Source organism: Rutidosis leptorrhynchoides, chromosome 7 (assembly GCF_046630445.1).
Source record: "Rutidosis leptorrhynchoides isolate AG116_Rl617_1_P2 chromosome 7, CSIRO_AGI_Rlap_v1, whole genome shotgun sequence".
Taxonomy (NCBI): domain Eukaryota; kingdom Viridiplantae; phylum Streptophyta; class Magnoliopsida; order Asterales; family Asteraceae; genus Rutidosis; species Rutidosis leptorrhynchoides.
This window is the reverse complement of record NC_092339.1, coordinates 74,326,924-74,348,210: the sequence shown is the minus strand read 5'-3', so window position 1 is coordinate 74,348,210 and position 21,287 is coordinate 74,326,924. Positions and strand designations below refer to the sequence as shown.

General features: G+C 33.2%; 1 protein-coding gene across 1 annotated transcript; it reads right to left on the bottom strand.

Moving 5' to 3' along the window:
- Positions 1 to 16,836: 16,836 nt before the first annotated feature.
- Positions 16,837 to 20,569, bottom strand: LOC139857571 (eukaryotic translation initiation factor 3 subunit I-like). Its single transcript, XM_071846386.1, has 8 exons — positions 20,349 to 20,569; positions 19,723 to 19,938; positions 19,493 to 19,620; positions 18,837 to 18,956; positions 18,671 to 18,760; positions 17,653 to 17,739; positions 17,439 to 17,518; positions 16,837 to 17,215 (listed from the first exon to the last, which is right to left on the bottom strand). Exons 1-8 carry the CDS (start codon positions 20,530 to 20,532, stop codon positions 17,137 to 17,139), a joined length of 984 nt encoding a protein of 327 aa, XP_071702487.1. The 5' UTR covers positions 20,533 to 20,569; the 3' UTR covers positions 16,837 to 17,136.
- Between the last annotated feature and the right edge of the window lie 718 nt (positions 20,570 to 21,287).

Here is a 21,287-nt window from a genome sequence, read left to right as displayed (position 1 = left end):
TGAGAGCTAAACGCACTGGCCAAGGTCACGCAATTACTCATCCAGACATTAATGCACCAGATTATGAAATCAAAGGACAAATTCTACACATGGTGACTAATCAATGCCAATTTAGTGGTGCGCCGAAGGAAGATCCAAATGAACATCTTCGTACCTTTAATAGGATCTGCACTCTATTTAAAATCCGAGAAGTGGAAGATGAACAGATATATCTCATGTTATTTCCCTGGACTTTAAAGGGAGAAGCCAAAGATTGGTTGGAATCGTTACCTGAAGGGGCGATCGATACATGGGACGTTTTAGTTGAAAAATTTCTTAAACAATTCTTTCCGGCATCTAAAGTCGTAAGACTTCAAGGAGAAATTGTTACGTTCACACAGAAACCAAACGAAACTCTATATGAGGCGTGGACAAGATTTGGAAAGTTATTAAGAGGATGTCCGCAACATGATTTAGACACCTGTCAAATAGTACAAATATTCTACCAAGGATGCGACATCACTACAAGAAAAGACATAGATATAGCAGCTGGTGGTTCTATTATGAAGAAAACCGAAACTGATGCTTACAAAATTATTGATAACACTGCTTCCCACTCACATGAGTGGCACCAAGAAAAAGATATCATTAGATCATCTAAAGCAGCTAGAGCCGATTCTAGCCATGACTTAGATTCCATTTCCGCAAAAATAGATGCTGTCGAGAGACGAATGGAAAAGATGACTAAAGATATCCACTCAATACGAATTAGTTGTGAGCAGTGTGGAGGACCACATTTGACAAAAGATTGTCTCAGTATTGAATTAACAATGGAACAAAGAGAGAATATTTCATACATAAACCAAAGGCCTGGAAATAATTATCAGAATAATTATCAACCGCCAAGACCGATCTACAATCAAAACCAGAATTATAATTGAAATATTCCATACAACAACCAACAAGGTCCTACCAATCAACAAGTATCCAATAATACTTACAACCAGCAAAGACCTAATTTTCAAAACAAACCACCACAACCCGATGATAAAAAGCCGAATTTAGAAGATATGATGACGAAGCTAGTTGAAACTCAAACGCAGTTTTTCACATCCCAGAAACAAACTAATGAACAAAATGCTCAAGCATTTAGAAATCAACAAGCTTCTATTCAAAACTTGGAACAAGAAGTAAGTAACCTAGCAAGGTTAATAGGTGAAAGAAAACCGGGAAGTTTACCTAGTGATACAAATGCAAACCCCCGAAATGAAACATCTAAAGCCATTACCACAAGAAGTGGTACAACACTTAAACCACCTGAAATACCTGTAACTTCTGATGAAGCTATTCATACTCCACAAGAACCACAACCTGATCAAGATAAGGAAAAAGAACCGGTAGTTGAAAAGGTTAATGAAGATAACACAGCTAAGGATAAACCTTATGTTAAACCATACCAGCCACCACTTCCTTACCCGAGTAAAATGAAAAAAGAAAAACTTGAAGCCGAGCAATCCAAATTCTTGGATATGTTTAAATAGATAAATGTAAATCTTCCTTTCATTGATGTGATTTCAGGAATGCCTAGATATGCTAAATTTCTGAAAGATCTAATCTCAAATAAAAAGAAAATGGAAGAACTCTCGGCCATTACTATGAATGCTAATTGTTCAGCAGTGCTGTTGAATAAGATACCAGAAAAACTATCTGATCCAGGAAGTTTCACAATTCCATGTTTTCTGGGTAGTCTTAGTTCAATAGAAGCATTGACAGACTTAGGTGCTAGTATAAATTTAATGCCGTATTCACTATACGCTAAACTAGACCTTGGAGAATTGAAACCAACAAGAATAAGTATACAACTAGCCGATCGATCAATAAAATATCCTAGAGGGATAATGGAGAACATGCTAGTTAAAGTTGGTACTTTAGTATTTCCAGTAGATTTTGTTGTTCTAGACATGGAAGAAGATTCTCAAGTTCCTCTCATATTAGGAAGACCATTCTTAAACACGGCTAAAGCAATGATAGACGTGTTTGGTAAAAAATTGACCCTAAGTATAGAGGATGAGAGTGTTACCTTTTCAGTTGATAGAGCAATGCAACAACCGCAATCTGCAGATGATACATGTTATTATATTCAAACTATAGACTCACATACAGAATTATTAGAAGAATTTCCAGAATTACAAGGAACAGGAGAATGTTCTTTAGGAGAAGGTAATGAACCAATTGATGAAGCTGAAATGTTAGCTACACTAATAGCTAATGGATATGAACCAACAACAGAAGAAATTCAAATGCTAAAAGAAGAAGACAGATATCGATATAAATCATCGATAGAAGAACCTCCGACATTAGAGTTAAAGCCACTTCCAAACCATTTGGAATACGCTTATTTACATGGTGAATCTGAATTACCTGTAATAATATCGTCTTCTCTTACTGAAAATGAAAAATCACAACTCATTTCTGTGCTAAAAGCTCATAAACCAGCCATTGCATGGAAGATTCATGATATTAAAGGAATAAGTCCTTCATATTGCACACATAAAATCCTTATGGAAGAAGGTCATAAAACGTATATGCAACGCCAACGAAGACTAAATCCTAACATGCAAGATGTTGTTAAGAAAGAAATTATTAAACTGCTTGATGCAGGTTTAATTTATCCAATCTCTGATAGTCCATGGGTAAGCCCAGTTCAATGCGTGCCTAAGAAGGGTGGCATGACTGTCATTACAAATGAGAAAAATGAGCTTATTCCTACTAGGACTGTAACAGGATGGCGTGTGTGTATTGATTATAGAAAATTAAATGACGCCACCAGAAAAGATCACTTTCCCTTACCTTTTATTGATCAAATGTTGGAAAGATTAGCCGGAAACAGTTACTATTGTTTTCTAGATGGATTTTCCGGATATTTTCAAATTCCAATAGCACCCGAAGATCAAGAGAAAACCACGTTCACGTGCCCTTATCGTACTTTTGCTTACAAACGCATGTCATTTGGACTTTGCAACGCCCCTGCAACCTTTCAAAGGTGCATGATGGCGATTTTTCACGACATGATAGAAGAATGCATGGAAGTTTTCATGGATGACTTTTCAGTCTTCGGTGATACATTTGAATCATATCTAGTTAATCTGGAACGAATGCTTATTAGATGCGAACAATCAAATCTAGTACTTAATTGGGAGAAATGCCATTTCATGGTTAAAGAAGGCATCGTTCTTGGTCATAAAATTTCAAAAGAAGGAATTAAAGTGGATAGAGCTAAAGTAGATGTAATTGCTAAACTTTCACATCCCACCAATGTTAGAGGAGTTAGGAGTTTTCTAGGGCATGCCGGTTTTTACCGACGTTTCATAAAAGATTTTTCTAAAATTGCCACTCCTATGAATAAACTCCTAGAAAAGGATGCTCCATTCATCTTTTCAAATGAATGCATCAAATCTTTTAATATTCTTAAAGAGAAACTTACTAATGCGCCGATCATGATAACACCAAATTGGAATCTACCGTTTGAACTTATGTGCGATGCAAGTGATTTTGCAATGGGAGCCGTTTTAGGACAAAAGATTGAAAAACGATTTCAACCTATATATTATGCTAGTAAGACGTTATAAGGAGCACAAATAAATTATACAACTACTGAAAAAGAAATCCTTGCTATTGTCTTTGCTTTTGACAAATTTCGTTCATATCTCGTTCTAGCAAAAACGGTGGTCTATACCGACCATTCTGCTCTTAGATACCTATTTTCGAAACAAGATGCCAAACCAAGATTAATCCGTTGGATCTTACTCTTACAAGAATTCGATATTGAAATCCGAGATAAAAGAGGAGCAGAAAATCTCGCCGCTGATCATCTTTCTCGTCTTGAAAATCCTGAATTAGAAGTTCTAAATGAATTGGCCATACAAGACAACTTTTCTGATGAATATCTATTGAAGATAGATTATAATGAAATACCATGGTTTGCAGACTATGCAAACTACTTAGTATGTGGATTCCTTGAAAAAGGGGTTATCGTACCAAAAACTAAAGAAATTCTTCAGTGATATAAAACACTATTTCTGGGAAGATCCACATTTGTTTAAAAGTTGTCCAGATGGAATAATACGCCGATGTGTATTTGGAGATGAAGCTAGTAAAATTTTAAACCATTGTCACACAGGACCAACAGGAGGGCATTATGGGCCTCAACTAACAGCAAGAAAAGTTTATGATGCTGGATTCTATTGGCCTACAATTTACAAAGACGCACACCTTCTTTGCAAATCCTGTGATGCTTGTCAAAGGGCCGGAAAAATAAGTCAACGTGATGAAATGCCACAAAATGTCATCCAAGTATGTGAAGTATTTGACATTTGGGGTATTGACTTTATGGGTCCATTTCCAAAATCTCATAACAATCTCTATATTCTCGTAGTCATTGATTATGTATCTAAATGGGCGGAAGCACAAGCTCTCCCAACTAACGATGCACGAGTTGTAGTCAACTTTTTAAAACGTCTTTTTGCAAGGTTTGGAACACCGAAAGCTTTAATAAGTGATCGGGGTACTCATTTCTGTAATAATCAACTTGAGAAAGTTCTCAAAAGATATGGAGTAACTCATAAAATCTCCACCGCATATCATCCACAAACAAGTGGACAAGTTGAAAATACCAACCGAGCTTTAAAACGTATTCTAGAGAAAACCGTAGGATCAAATCCAAAGGAATGGTCCATTAAATTGGAGGATGCACTCTGGGCTTTTAGAACAGCCTACAAAACTCCAATTGGAACCACACCTTTTAAACTCGTCTACGGAAAAGCATGTCATCTTCCAGTAGAAATTGAACACAAAGCATTTTGGGCTTTGAAGACATGTAATCTTGATTTACATGAAGCCGAACGTCTACAATTAAGTCAACTAAACGAATTAGAAGAATTAAGACATGAAGCATACGAAAATTCATTAATCTATAAGGAAAGAACGAAGAAATGGCATGATAAAAGAATCAGAAGTTTAAAAGAATTTAAAGAAGGAGACAGAGTTCTTCTTTTCAATTCACGATTCAAGCTATTTCCTGGAAAATTGAAATCAATATGGTCTGGACCATTCATAGTCAAAAGAGTTTTCCCATACGGAACGATAGAATTAATAAATTCAAATGGAATTGAATTTAAGGTTAATGGTCACAGAGTTAAACAGTACATAGATAGTCCAATGGAAGTTGACAATGAAGTTAATCACAATTTCGATACCACAGCTAACTAAGTGTGGGGAGAATCAAGTCTTTAAAGGATAATATGTATTTCTGTTAGAGTTAGATTGTCTGTTTTCATGTAGTTCTCGAAAATGGAACCCGAATGATCTTTCCCTAGCAGACCCTAAAGAACTAGTCTTCTCCCCCCATTCTGAATTTTTTTTTTTTTTTTAGGAAATGAAGACTGCCTGTGAACTAAACCATGGTCTAATGCTACACGCTTTGATCACTAAACGTAATAATGACACACTTCCGAGTGAAATAGTATCAGTAATCAGAGAAAGATTGGACGGAGTAAGAAAAGAATCCAGATGCGAAGATAATAAGTTACAATTTGGTAAAGGAAAATCAAAATCCGCAACGAAAAGAAGAGCACGACACCTTGAAAGATGTCACAAATGCGGAAAATGGTCACATGGAGGTAAATGTTCAAATAATCAAACCTATTCAAATACCGAATTTGTTACTTTATGCAGAGACGGACCGTTCATATGTTTAGAAGAAAAAACACTGAATGCTCGAGGTTACGCCTATGTAGCCATGGAAAACCAATTAAACCGACTATTTTATGAATGGGATAGATCATATAACTAAGAATACTATCTCACAGGTAAGTCTGTACAGTTTTTATTTTTTTTATTTTTATTTTTATTTTTAACCTTTTGATAATAAACGCTAATTTGTTCGCTATAAAGTATTAAATTGGTATTGAATAAAATTAGGTTTGGCGACCGAAATTATTGATATCATACAAAAATTTATTACATCACTGCGAAATTTAATGTTTATTCTTAAGGTATAAATATCTTTAATCAATCAACCCAAAATATTTTAAAAATTCGTCATGAGTTAAATTAGGTCATGGAACCGAAATTACTTTACCGAAAAGAGGGGCGCATATTTTTGATAATATTTGATTGATTAAAGTGGGATAAAAGACCAAAAAGATTTTTAATTTTATTTTTACCATGTTTTTTAAAATTAATATATAAATCTTAAATTAATATTGTAAACTTTTTAAATTAATATATTTAAAATTGTAAATATTTGAAAAATTAATCTTTTTAATATAATTTTGTATGTATAAAAACAAAAATATAATATAAGTTTGGTGTGAATTTATAATATGAATTTTTATTTAAGTTTGGTGTGAATTTTTAATTTTATGCATATTTTAAATTTAAGTTTGGTGTGAATTTAAAAACAAAAATTTACTTTATTTCGCTAAGTTAAAAATATGATTTTTAAAATTCGTCGTGAGTTGAAGACTAGGTCTTTGAACCGAAATTGCTTTACCCGAGGGAGGGACGAGAACTTTTATTATCATTATTTTTAATCTTATTGAATTAAAGTATGCCAAAAATATTAAAAAAAACCCAAAAATCTAAGCTTTTAAAACAATCACTTGAAAAAGACAAATTTTAAAATTTTGTCGAAGGACGGACTAGGACATCGATCCGAAACGACCTCGTCCTAAAACAAAGAAAAACAAAATTTTAAATTTATTTTATATTTGTTTTATAAGTTAAGATTTATAAAAAAAAAGAAAAAAAAAAGAAAGAAAAAAAAAAGCACCGCGACTCGCGGAGTTTGAAAGAGTCAAATGCCGCGACTCGCGGAGAGACCAAAACCCAGAAAAAAAATAAAAGGCCGAACAGATCAGTTGCACACTCCACACCCACAAAATACTGCGAAATACACACACAAACACATCTCAAATTCGTAATTTTGGGCCGTTTTTCATCAAATCTTTTACTAAAATCATGTTGAGAAGGATGCTATCAAGGAATTACTCAAGAAAAACGACTGAAAGGGGTGAATCTTCATCTCAAGCTCGCAATGCTCCTGCTGAGAATGCGGAACAACAGGAGGTGGATAACTACTACAAACAAGATATACCTCATCCAGTTATGACATTTTCAGATATGCACTTGGAAGATTTGCACCCGAACTTGAGATTTGACAGACGTTGGATATATTATCCAAAATACCAAAGGGGTTTGCATACTCTTCATTCTAAAGCTCTTGAAGTACCTAGGGTAATAGAATGGGCACCGTTAGAAGCTGTAGAATTAGCCGGGCCAATTAGGGAATTACTTACACAGAGGTATGGTAATTCTACTTTTAACGATTGGGTACGTTTATTCAACATGCGTAGACCTGTATATAAAGTATGGTGTGAAGAATTGTTGTGTAGTATAGAAATAAATGATCGGGTAGTTAGTTTAACCGATCGATCTTTTATTAGATTTTTGTTAGGAGGTTCGATGCGCCACATGTCTTTACTAGACATGGCTCAGGCTTTACGTATATATACGCCTGAGGAGTTAGCATCTGCCGATTGTAGAGGGTTGATACTAAATGGTAGAAAGATAGACGGAAATTTTGATACGCATGGTGTATGGAATCAAATGACTAGCCATCACCGATTTAAAGGGGGAAATTACTCTTATTTGGATATAGATAGAGCAGAGTTAAGAGTAATTCATAGGTTTTTATCTAATTCGATTACACAAAGAGGTAAGAATAAGGAAAAGGTAAATGAACAGGATTTGTTTTACCATATGTGTATTCGAGACCCACAAAGCGCTGTAAGTATACCGTATTGTGTGGGTTATTATTTATCAGCTATGGTTAGGGGGATGAGACCGCATAGCATAATAGGAGGTGGTATATTTATTACTTTGATTGCTGAATATCTCGGTGTGGATATAAGTCGGGGGGGATTATTAGTCGAAGAACCAGAACCCCGTGATACAATAGGTTTAAATGTATACCATGGTGCGAAAGTTTTGAAGAGGCGAAATAACGCCGAAGTACAATACCATGGTAGACATCCACAGGTTGAGAGAAACCAACAGCCAGGTAATGTGGGAGGAGGAAATGAAATGACAGAAATGCAAAGGTTTATAGCTTCACAAGAGTATGAAAATGCTAGACATCGAGCATTTGAAGATTGGCAAGTTCATCAAAACCAAATCATAGCTCATTGCCAACATGTAGGTAGAAACTATATTCCTACTCCATCGCCCGTATTTCCTCCATGGTCTATAGAGATCCAACCACCGTATCCTACGTATAACCCAGCCGAAGCATTCTATAACACATACGGTTATGCATGGAACCCCTACTGGTATCAGTATCATCCCTAGTCTACTTAGTTTTATTTATTTTATAATTTGTAATGTTGATACATTTAATACTTATGTTGGAATTGTATTAGTTTTTATAATTTACAAATTTTTATTTTTAGATTTTAATAATGTTTGAATGTGGGGTAATATACCAAACTTCAAAAATATGTATATATGTTTGCAGTTTATCTTATGTACACAACAGGGTAAAACAACGCATTTTCAAAGACTGTCATTAAGTTCAGCAAAAGCAACTAATTTTGACGACAAGATGCAAAATATATGTGAAATAACAACAAGACGGAATGTACAAATGATGTACACCATTTATCATTCAACACAAACAACAATATGTTTGGAAACTTTGGTAAAATTTAATCATTTCTGCGCTAATCACCCTCAATAATTTAAATTGTTACTGATTTCTTGCAAATGAGGGCATTGCAAGATCTTAAGTGTGGGAAGGGGTTAAATTCTTTCGAATTTTAAAATTTTTACTTTATACACTTGGTTACCATTAGAAATACTAGTAAAGTAGTAGTTGTATTAGAATCTAGTGCTCTCTGATAATAAAGAACAGCCCTAGTCTTATATACTGACTACCCAATTCTAGTAAAAATTTTCAAAATTTTCAATTAAATGAACTCAAAATCATGTTTATACATATTTATGAACGATAAAATTAGGTTTTAACACCGAAATTATTGTTACCTCGGAAAGGACATAAATTGAGAAACAAACTAAAATGTTAGAATTCATTTAAGAATGGAATAGAGGAGAACAAAAAGGAAAAATAAAAGCCAAGTGTGGGAAAATTCTCCAAGTTATTCAAAACATATGTCACATATTTTTGTACAAATAACTGAAAATACTTTTGCTTTGGACTAAACTAAAAAGTTTTACTTGATTTACTGTAAAAAAGATGGATCTACACGATGAATCAATTCCATCATTAAAAGGAAGTAAAGTCTTCCGAAAAAGAAACGCGCTTCTTGATTTAGGTCAGGAAGTTGTCGTCCAGACCAGCTGTAGGTTGACGAAAAATCTAGAAAAGTCATCACTAAAATCAGCAGGAAATCCACGGACCTCAGCATAAAACAGGGTCGCCAAGTGGTCAGATTTATCCTAACCATGAGAAGGATTTATCTCGTAAAATGGGGGGCACCGTGCAAATTAGCTTGATAAGACTAATAAATCAGATCCACAGAAAGGATAATCTCCTTAAAGATTAAAAATCAGCTTTTAAGCCTGATATTACTCAATCCTTGAGATTGACCTTAAAGATTGAGAATTACAAACTCATGGAATTCGATGATATCTAAACTCGAGCTTGAACGAGAAAATATTTTGATCAAATTATAAACCGATTTGTTTTCTGAAAACTCATTTTCAATGCGTTCATTACCATTGAACGTAAAATCCTAGGAATTCACCTGGAATTCATTAGGTTATCTGAACCAAATCGGGTGTCAACCGTAAGAAAGGTGGTTGCATAGCATGGTCGAAGACAGGACCTTGTGCCAGACCGAAAAATCATAAGGGTGAGCTTTACTATTGCTCCTACAAAGGATAGTAATTGCGTTCGACACGTTATAGACCATAATTAAAAGCATGTCAGGGGACATTGCCTTAACAGTTGCTTGTTCAACGCTTTCCTTTACAACCGGACGGTAGTTTATCGAAAGGTAATATACGGAGCAAGTATACTGGATGTGTTGCTTTCCTAATACAAGGTTAGCAAGTGGGTGACACAAAACCGCAAGTTTTGAGCTAAAATTTTTAAATCTGAAACCCACCAAACCCACAAAAAGAATTTGCAAACACCGGTGAAGGGTTATTCCGGAAAACTCATCTAGGGTAAAAGCTAGATTAAAATTTTTAAAAGATCAAATGTTTTCATAAAGATCCAATTTCCTTAATGGATCTAAATTTTATAGTCATGTGGGACTGTAAACCATATCGTTACTACCATTGTTTATACCACCGTATAGAAATCACTGATGTACAAAGTGTGAAGAATAAAGAAGTGATTCTAGTATTTCAAGACTATATTGCTTGAGGACAAGCAACGCTCAAGTGTGGGAATATTTGATAATGCTAAAAACGAACATATATTTCATAGCATTATTCCTCAAGAAAGACAAGCTTTTAGTTGCAATTGTTCTATTTACAAGTGATATTCGTTTAAATAATAAAAGGTGAAGACAAAAGACAGATTCGACGAATTGAAGACGCAAACGACCAAAAAGCTCAAAAGTACAAAATACACTCAAAGAGGTTCCAATTATTGATAAGAAACGTCTCGAAATTACAAGAGTACAAGATTCAAAACGCAAAGTACAAGATATTAAATTGTACGCAAGGACGTTCGAAAATCCGGAACTGGGACATGAGTAAACTCTCAACGCTCGACGCAACGGACTAAAAATTACAAGTCAACTATGCACATAAATATAATATAATATTTAAATAATTCTTATAATTATTTATATATTATATTTATATTTAAATCCGTCGGCAAACAAAGAGCCAAAGCTGGGTGAGCTGTAAAAACAAACTCCGCGACTCGCGGAGTTTGAAGAAGAAAAAGGCCGCAAGTCGCGGAGCTCACCTGGACTCAAATCCCTATAAAAGCAAACGCAGTTTGATCGCAAAAATCATCATTAATCTATCTCTCTCTCAATATATACGTAATATATATATATATTTATATTTTAATTTTAATTTTAAATCCTAATAATAAGGGTATGTTAGCGAATGTTGTAAGGGTGTAAGTCGAAATTCTCTCCGTGTAACGCTACGCTATTTTTAATCATTGTAAGTTATGTTCAACCTTTTTAATTTAATGTCTCGTAGCTAAGTTATTATTATGCTTATTTAATCCGAAGTAATCATGATGTTGGGCTAATTATTAAAATTGGGTAATTGGGCTTTGTACCATAATTGGAGTTTGGACTAAAGAACGACACTTGTGGAAATTAGACTATGGGCTATTAATGGGCTTTATATTTGTTTAACTAAATGATAGTTTGTTAATTTTAATATAAAGATTTACAATTGGACGTCCCTATAAATAACCATATACACTCAATCGGACACGATGGGCGGGGTATTTATATGTACGAATAACCGTTCATTTAACCGGACACGGGAATGGATTAATAGCCATTAGAATTATTAAAACAGGGGTGAAATTATGTACAAGGACACTTGGCATAATTGTTAACAAAGTATTAAAACCTTGGATTACACTTAGTCGACATCTTGGTGTAATTATTAAACAAAGTATTAAAATCTTGTTACAGTTTAAGTCCCTAATTAGTTGGAATATTTGACTTCGGGTATAAGGATAATTTGACGAGGACACTCGCACTTTATATTTATGACTGATGGACTGTTATGGACAAAAACCAGACGGACATATTAAATAATCCAGGACAAAGGACAATTAACCCATGGGCATAAAACTAAAATCAACACGTCAAACATCATGATTACGAAAGTTTAAATAAGCATAATTCTTTTATTTCATATTTAATTTCCTTTATTTTATATTTAATTGCACTTCTAATTATCGCATTTTTATTTATTGTTATTGTATTTAATTGCACTTTTAATTATCGTACTTTTTAATTATCGCAAGTTTATTTTATCGCACTTTTATTATTCGCAATTTCATTATCGTTATTTACTTTACGCTTTAAATTAAGTCTTTTATTTATTTAATATTTTACATTTGGTTTTAACTGCGACTAAAGTTTTAAAATCGACAAACCGGTCATTAAACGGTAAAAACCCCCCTTTATAATAATAATATTACTTATATATATATTTGTATTTTTATAAATTTAAACTAATATAGCGTTAAGCTTTGTGAAAAAGATTCCCTGTGGAACGAACCGGACTTACTAAAAACTACACTACTGTACGATTAGGTACACTGCCTATAAGTGTTGTAGCAAGGTTTAAGTATATCCATTCAATAAATAAATAAATATCTTGTGTAAAATTGTATCGTATTTAATAGTATTTCCTTGTAAAATTTAAGCTATTTTATATACACCTCGCATAACATCAGCTTTGTAACGACCTTAGGGTCAAATACTTATGTTTATGCTCCTATTCGTAGGATGCACGTTATCTTTTGTAAACACTATGTTTTTATGAATGCAAACTGGTTTTCAAACAGCATGTAGTATTCAACCGTGTAAAGATCCTGTTGTTGACGAATCGTACACGATGATTTTGTACGGGGCGTCACAGGGACTGTGCCCATTAAGGCCTAGATAGCGAAAGATGTTTTCAGAGGGATATTCTGAATACTCACTTATTAAGAAAGCTACGTCTTTCATTCCGTTTCCTCCAATAACTTTAATAATAAAGAAGGAATGAGATTGATAGCAGTTGGTTACATAAAAGATTGCACGATTGACAGAATATTAAATATACTATGAGATCCATCAGAATCATATGAATTGAAAAGTATACGTTACGATAGAAGCTAATGGCTGACAGGGATATTCCAAAATTGCTATGAGAACCTTCCTGTTCAATTAGACCTAACGTATGTGTTTGTGGTAACGGAAAGCGTCAATAGACTTGTGCTCAATTGACTACCTAAAAAATCGTGCGATCTCACATTGATGACCGAGTCTGTGATTGAATCTAACATAGCAATATGTTAAAGTAATTAATTAACTTGATCATCAAAGTGTCTAAGAGGAAAGTCTGTAAAAGGTTAATGAAGATAGATACCATGTTAAGATCAATTTCTCTGGTATTATTTGCTTTTACTTGTGAAATTTTATGTATATATTGTTGTCTGAATGTTGATTGAACATGTATACATTTTGATAATTTAGCTTCCTTAGGTTTATGACTTACAGAAACTGCTTCCTGTAAATAACATGTTTTATGCCATACAATCTTGGATCTTTCTTAACCTTGATCATTGACTTTCTGACATGACTTGTCCTTCATTTGCATTTTTATTGTGATAAGTTTTAAAATCCTAAAAATTACAAATGGATTTTTCAGTGTGTTGATATTTATTTTGAAAAATACAAAAACATTTTATTTGTTTGCTTATATGAATATGTGTATATTTCCTTGAAGTTACAAATTGTGTCTCGACATCAAAAAGAAACGAACTACACATCTCAAATCATAAACTTGTTAAAGTCTTCAAAACGAAAATATTTTGCGTGTAAAATCAGCCAGTGGATGTGAATAGAGGAAATTATCGGGGTTTCTAAATCGAAAAATAATTTTTTAATAAGGGGGAGACAGTCGACCGATTTGGACAATAAGTCGGTCGACATTGAACACAAATCGACCGACTTACTGGCTTGTAACATATGTCAGACGTTTGTCACATATGTCGGTCGTTTGTCACGTATGTCGACCGATTGTCACATATGTCGGCCGACATAATCACATAGTCGACCGATTGTCGAGCTGGGTATAAAAAGGCCTCAGACGGCCGAAGTTCTTTATTTCGTGCGATTGTGTTGTTTTACCAAAAATTCAAACTTTGCAAGGAGGAGTTTTTGATCGTGTTTTTCTTATACATCTTTGAATTGTGATTCCAGCGCCGTTAACCAATCAAGGTAATTCTTTTTAAATCGAAAGTTATTGTAGTTTTCTTGTTTATTTTTCATTTTTGATTAAATTTGTGCGAATTAAGATCTGTTAGAGTTAATTGGTGACTAGATCATGTATATCGGCTTTCTCTGGATCTTTATTAGTCATTGATTGAAACAAAACACCATAAAATCGATGGATTTGAGTTTGGATCTGTGTTTTTGCTCCGTTAAACAATCGACCGATTGACTTCCTAAATCGACCGATTTACCGTATGTCGGGCGACTTTATAAGTCGATTGATTTATATATATGTCGATCGACTGTCCTTGAAAATCGACCGACTTATATAGTATGTCGACCGACTGTTGTTTCTTGTATTTTTTTTTATGTTTTTCGATTTAATGCTTTTCGATTATTGTATATATGTTTGTACTGTCGACCGACATACGATCTGGGATATTTAAGCTAAGTTAATCTCCACTAATTTGGTTAATCACTTTACATTTTTTTTTCACACACATACAAACAGTTCTATGTCCGGTTTCACTCAATCTTCATGTCCAAATACCACAGAATGTCAGTCTAGGCTTCGTGTTTATCAAGATCTAATCTTGGTTTGACTCGTACTTACCCGAAAACCCATAGATATTCGTTTAAGCTCGTTCTAGTGTTATTCCGCCTCTAGATCGTGTTAGGTTGATTCTAAGATCCTCTCCCAGCGTCTACAGATTTGAGGATTGTCTCATAGCTTCCGATCTTCTTGTACATATTAATTATTTCCAATACATTTATCGGGTATGCACCTTTTACCTACAAAAAAAGAAGAGATTAGATTTGTCTCGACAAAAATGTTATCCTACACATCTGTTAGTTTAGTTGTTATGAAAATAAAATAATTTTTAATATATACTCATTTATTTTATATTTTATTTAAGACACTTATAATCGTGCTAATAAGTAATACGGAGTATATCTTATAGTTATCATAACATCGTATTATGATATGATGACTATTCACTGAATCAGGATATATGCAAACATGTCTTACAAATCAATATATATCACTGATATTGAAAAATCTTTCTTTTATCTATTATAACAAAAGCTAAATCGGCAAAGCATGTTGATCAAAATATGACATGGCAAAGCAATAGCTTATATGATTTTCTAATATTTATGTACTACCTCATTAGTATTTATCCACTACGTCTTTTTTTATAGAAATTTCCTACTTACAACTCCAAGAGTTGTTATTAAGAATTAAGTTAATGAAAAAATGATGGTACATGTGATAGTTATTTCTAGAGGGTGATTGACTTTTCTTAATGTACAAGTGTTTTAAGATGTTAAATTTATTTAGTAACAAGTAAGGGGTGTTATTAGAAAAAATTCATACCAAAGAGCCAATGACTTGGTCGTATCGCGATCACCGTTACAACCTTGAGGTTGAGGGTTTAAGTCTTGCTTAGGACATTTCGTGGTGTATATATTTGTGTTAGTATTAGGTGGGTGGTGTGTGGTAGCCTTAAAAAAAAAAAAAATTAGAAAAATTCATTTTTTTGAAGGAGCTATGATTAAAAAATTCCTAAATAATATGTACTAATTTCAAGAGAAGATGCTATTCCACTTGTTATATAAAACCAACACTAGTAGATTAGTAGATCTTTTAAATTATAATCATAATCAAATCTGTCAAGTTCGATTCATATTATAAGCTTTTCATGAGGCGCATGTTGCACTATTTTGAACCAACCCTTTTATCTTTTACTAGTGTAAACTTTATTCCAACTTTTTACAACCTTACCAACTACTCTGATTTTAGTGGAACACATCTTAATTATCTATTACCATGAAATGCTAACTGATGATTAAATTAGTGCGCTTAAGGGTAAACGTACATTTACTAATACGTATGCTGGTGCCCCTGGTGGTGCTTGCTGATCATAACAAATTTGGCTATGCTCAAATAACACCAACTCATAGATCCATGACACAATCTTATAACATTTTTAGCATTATACTACTACTTTTTAATTTTTAAATTGCTTCTAAGACCATTCGCATCAAGCCTCGCCTTGTCCTCGAAGGCACCAATGTCAGGGTGTGCCCTCGCCTTGTCCTCACTAGGCTCACCCTGGATTATGCTCTGGATAGTATTTTGCAGGACAAAGCATGTGTGGTTTTTTGTGGGTCGGTGTGGTCATGTCCTAGTTAGGAAGTATGTCAATGTTCATATTATGAGGAGAAAATGGGGAGAAAATGATGATGTAACGGTCTAATGAGAGAAGTTGTTATTCTTAGGAGTGGTACAAATTTCAGTAAGTTTAACATCCAGGTACAATAGGTACACTTTACATTAACTTACTTTCATGGTTGTGTGAGACTCATTTTGACTTAAAGAGTGTTTATCGGTTTAGTTTTGATTTTTTCAGTTTATTCGGTTTTAAAATTTTGGAGACACAATTGAAAACTAAAACCGGACCGAAAACCAAAAATGAAACGAAAACCGAGTTCAGTTCGGTTTCAGTTAATGCTGAAAACTCAAAAAATCATAAATCTAATAATCTAATCATACAAGTCAAATTCAAATTCAACTTTTGATTATAAAATTGATTTTCGTCAATACATATTAATAGTTAATTTCAGTTGAGCTTAGTTTTCAGTTGAACCAAAATTAAAAAGTTAAAACTGAAAACCGAATTCAGCTTCAGTTTGATTTTTTTATCGATTTTTTCAAAATTCGATTTTAGGGTTAATCGATTTAAAACCAAATATAACACCCCTAAATTGCAAATGATCATAATCATAATCATCTATAAAAAAAGACGCACTATCCTACCCTTAGTTTTTATTTCCTTAATTTAATTGAATTTGTTTTGATTAGAACCAAGTTCCTTAAAAACCTCTGCCTTTTTTAAAATATCCTGAACCACGGGATAAGAATAATTAGTTCTAGTGCAAAAACAACAATAATTTGTGCACTCCTTGTGTCTGCATAATAACCCAAAATTTGACAACTTCAACTAATCTTCAAAACCACTTAAAATACAATCAGTATGAACCCATATATTTGGACACAATCTCAACCCAACAAAACTGAAAGATCGGAAGACATGCCTCCAACTTGATGTACTACAGGATTTTCATGTGTAGTACTTGACGTTGTAGCAGGGAGCGCTGATCAAATTGATGGAATCTTGAAGTAGTCGTAATCAAAGTGATGCAATCGTACGTAACCATCTTCACCTCCACTTGAAAAACTATATAACAATTAAAACAACCAACAATCAGAATTAGCCACAAAAAAATAAAAAATAAAAATATACTTAGTAAAAAAAATGTGAAACAATGAAAGAATTATCTAAGCATGTAGAAAAGCATACGTACATCTTTTATACTTTAATATAAATATAAATATGAATATGAACTAAAAGCTCCATTATTTGAGCTCAAATTTGAATCGCAATAAAATGATGAACGTACCTTTTCCCATCAGGGTTAAATGCCAAAGCATTTATGGGACCAAAATGCCCTTTAACGCCTCCAATCTCTTCTTGCAGAATCTAGGACAGACAATTAGAATTATATAACTACATTTGGCACACAAGATCATAACTGAAATATAGATAGATATTGATGAACAGTCAACATATCAAATTTGGTAAAAGCTAAGTTTGCAAAAAATACATTGTATTACCTTGTCATAAAATTTGGCTTCAAACTTTCCAGCACGATGATCGGTAGTGGTAACAGCTGATGCATCCTGGCCACCCCCAAGCACAACCTGAAAAGTTTCAGAGATATTGAATAAGGTTATCCAGGTTTGATTACTTTCTGAAATGTAAATAGGTTGCAGGATAAAAAAGATTGTTAATTATATATATTGCCATTGATTATTATAGTTACTCTAATATTGTTTGGGAAAAATAATGGTAATAACAACAGTTGTGGCAACACACAGATCCTGCAATTATACATAATGGACATAATGACATATACTTATATACATTCAATTGTAATTTTCTAAAAAACGACACTGCTTTTTCTAAGTGAGCTTAACATCAGAGGGTGTAATGTTTTGTGTAAAGATGTATATGTTTCCACGTTTAAGTGCAAACAAAACTGTATACATATCAGTGAAGATTGAGGATAATTAGTTATATTGTTATAGAGTTTAATAACCTTTTACAGTTTTGCTATCGACTTTTAGTGAGTAATTTTCGTATAACCTTATTAACATCACATAATCTATAATCTGTTGACATTCTAGAAATGTAAAGCACAATGTAAATAGCAATGTCATTATACTTGAGAATTAGTGTATGAGTAACAATAAATCTAACACTATGAGTGGTCGCGTATTTCCACAAAAAACGATTTATATTTGAAGCAAACTGCTTAGCATACAACCAAGTTTTATAACATACATGGTTAAAATAAAGGATGAATGCATACAAAATATAAGACGGTATCAACGTAAGGTAAAAAAAACTACAAATGCACCAACTAGCTATATAAACAAATAACTGTGAAAAATGCTACAATGACTTTAATTTTACAAAGAAATATTAGAAAAATGATGTGGAATCATTGTTAGTCCAATCAAATTGAATTAAACTCTCTTTCTTATTTATCTCTTCAAATTTAATTAGTAACCCTCAGTTTGAGGTTTTTTTTATTTGTGAATATTAATTAGACTAGTATTTAAAACTTACATGGTTAAGAATTGGAGACATTGCAACGGCATTGACCGGGCGTTCGGTAACATATGTCTTGATCAGTGTCAATGATCTGCTGTCCCAGAGCTAATAATATGGAGAAAAATGATAATCAGGATGATAGTTTAATAAATACAAAATCATAAGAAATGATGAAAATTACCTTTGCTGATTTATCTAGAGACCCAGTGAGAAAATGTGAACAATCAGTTGATTTTGCAAGCGATGTAATCGTCTTTTTGTGACCAACTTCTTTGTCATTTTCTTGCAGCAATTTTCCTGTCTGCCAGTTTGATTATTCAGAAGCTAAATGTAAGATGTATGCTTTATAATGATTATTAAAAGCAAAACCAGCAGTGGCATAAAGTTTAACATTTCAATCCCAAAACAAATAAGCAACGTCTGATTCCGATTACAAACAATCTTAATTTGAAGTTCAATTCCAAAAGTTCACTATAATGAAGTTCTGGAAGTATGCTCAAGAATTTGACATCAAAAAGGCTACAAGCAATTTATCACAAAACTAAAATCATAGAGCAGCAAGAATGGCAAAAAAAAAAAAAAAAAAGGACCACAGAAGCCCATGAGAGTATTAGACAACCAAATAGTGAAAACCTAATAATAGTTCCATCCTTAACTTCACAAACACAACTACATATTATGGTAAATTAAAATGTAAATGAGTGTGTATTCATAACACCTATTTTGTTAAGATAGCGTATTTACTGAACAATTTTTGGTATTCAACAAGTATTACACTATTACTCTAAGTCTCTTAGCTGCTATGAGGTTAACCGTGTTAGATATGAAAAAACATACCTCTGCGTCCCAAATTCGAACCACAGCATCTTCACCAGCACTAATGATCGTCTTGTTTAAAGGTCCCCAAACTGCCCTATTAATCCTTCCTTGAGGGCCCTTTAGTACAAGTACAGAATCCGCAACCTCTGAAAAGTTACAATATTAGAACCTGCTACGTGAAAAGTTACATCATCTAATAACTACACATAATAGAGCCAAAACTGAAAATTGTGACATAAAAAGCTCACGATCATCAGGGTCAGCAGCAATGCGTTTGACATGAATAGCAGAAGTCAAACCCATAAACGGGTCAGTGGTGATTACAGCAAGCTTATCACCAACAGAAAAGTCAACAGCTCTAGCAGGAGAATCAAAATTGAAAGTGAAAAGCTGTGCTCCAGTCATAACATCCCATAGCTTAGCTGTTTGATCCGCACTACCAGTAATTAGCCGTGTTGAATCTCCTGCATAAAACAAATAAAAAAGTATATAAATTAAGTGTATGTTATAAAATACCAATGCAGCTTGACCAAAAAATAAGAGCTATATTCTATACTTTTGCTACAACACTAACCAAATATTGTTAAGATTAACACAACATGACAGATAATGGTATTAATTAACAGATTTATTTTCACTAAAAGTGAATAAATGTCTAAATTGCTTATTCAATCAAATTAAGAATTCATAAACTCTCAATAAATATACTCTAATATTTAAAAACATTCAACTAACAGTTTAATTAACAAATCGGTAGTGAAACATTAACTTAGCTACCAATATAAATAACCAGTAACAGATTAGGCAAATTTAACCATGTACTGAAACCCTAGGTACTAAATTTAACAAAATTAAACAATGAAAAGGAACATACGTGAAACATCGCAGCACCAAACGGCACCGTTATGGCCACGGTAGGTGCCTAAACGTTCGCCGTTATCGGCAAACCAAACAGTTGGAGTGTGATCTTTAGCACAAGAGAATAAAAGGTCACCATCTCTGTTATATTTTAGAAACGTTAGTGGCCTTTCATGTCCTTTCATCAAAATTGGCCTCATCTTTGTTTCTTTGTTGTAAATTCGATTTGATTTGATTGAATTTGAAGTTATGAGGTCTGTGTAATTGTGAACAGCTGTTTCGATTTTCGAAGATGAAGAAAGATGGAACTGGGGGTTTGTTTACGCTGTGTAAAAACTGGAAGTTTTATATTTGGGCCAAAAATATATTTTGGGCTGCATTTTTTATATATTTTGGGGTCCCTATTTTGGGCCGCTTTTTTATAGAATTTTGGGCCGGATTTTTATAGAAATTTTGGGCCGCTTTTTTATTTTTATATATATCAAAGTCTATCTTTAAACAATTTGGTGTTATAATTCAGTAGGCTTATAACTACCTTTAGTGGTTTGATTCTTGATGTTATAATTCAGTAGGCTTATAACTACCTTTAGTGGTTTGATTCTTGATGTTATAATTCAGTAGGCTTATAACTACCTTTAGTGATTTGATTCTTGATTTAGAATACTAATAATGAAGTGTAAGAACAAAGATGATAATGGAGAGAAAGAAAGAAACACTTTGTAAGTGTGAGAAATGGTGCAAGTTTAATGCTTGCATTCATGAGTATTTATAGCCTAAAATCTCAATATAAAAATACATACTTTGTGTACCAAAATTGACTATATGTATACACCAAAATTGACTATCCATATCTATATTATTATTATTATTATAACACTCCCCCTTGGATAGCAATTTTATTTTGTTGAAGATCAACTATAAATTACTGCCTCGTTAAAAACCTTGCTAAAGAAAA

Excerpts from the sequence above, each read along its gene's own strand:
- LOC139857571 (XM_071846386.1), bottom strand. The coding sequence starts at position 20,532 with ATGAGGCCAATTTTGATGAAAGGACATGAAAGGCCACTAACGTTTCTA. Across the intron at positions 19,621-19,722 it reads TGCTGCTGACCCTGATGATC|AGGTTGCGGATTCTGTACTT; the intron begins GTGAGCTTTTTA and ends GTAACTTTTCAG. Across the intron at positions 17,519-17,652 it reads AAGCCAAATTTTATGACAAG|ATTCTGCAAGAAGAGATTGG; the intron begins GTAATACAATGT and ends TGTCTGTCCTAG.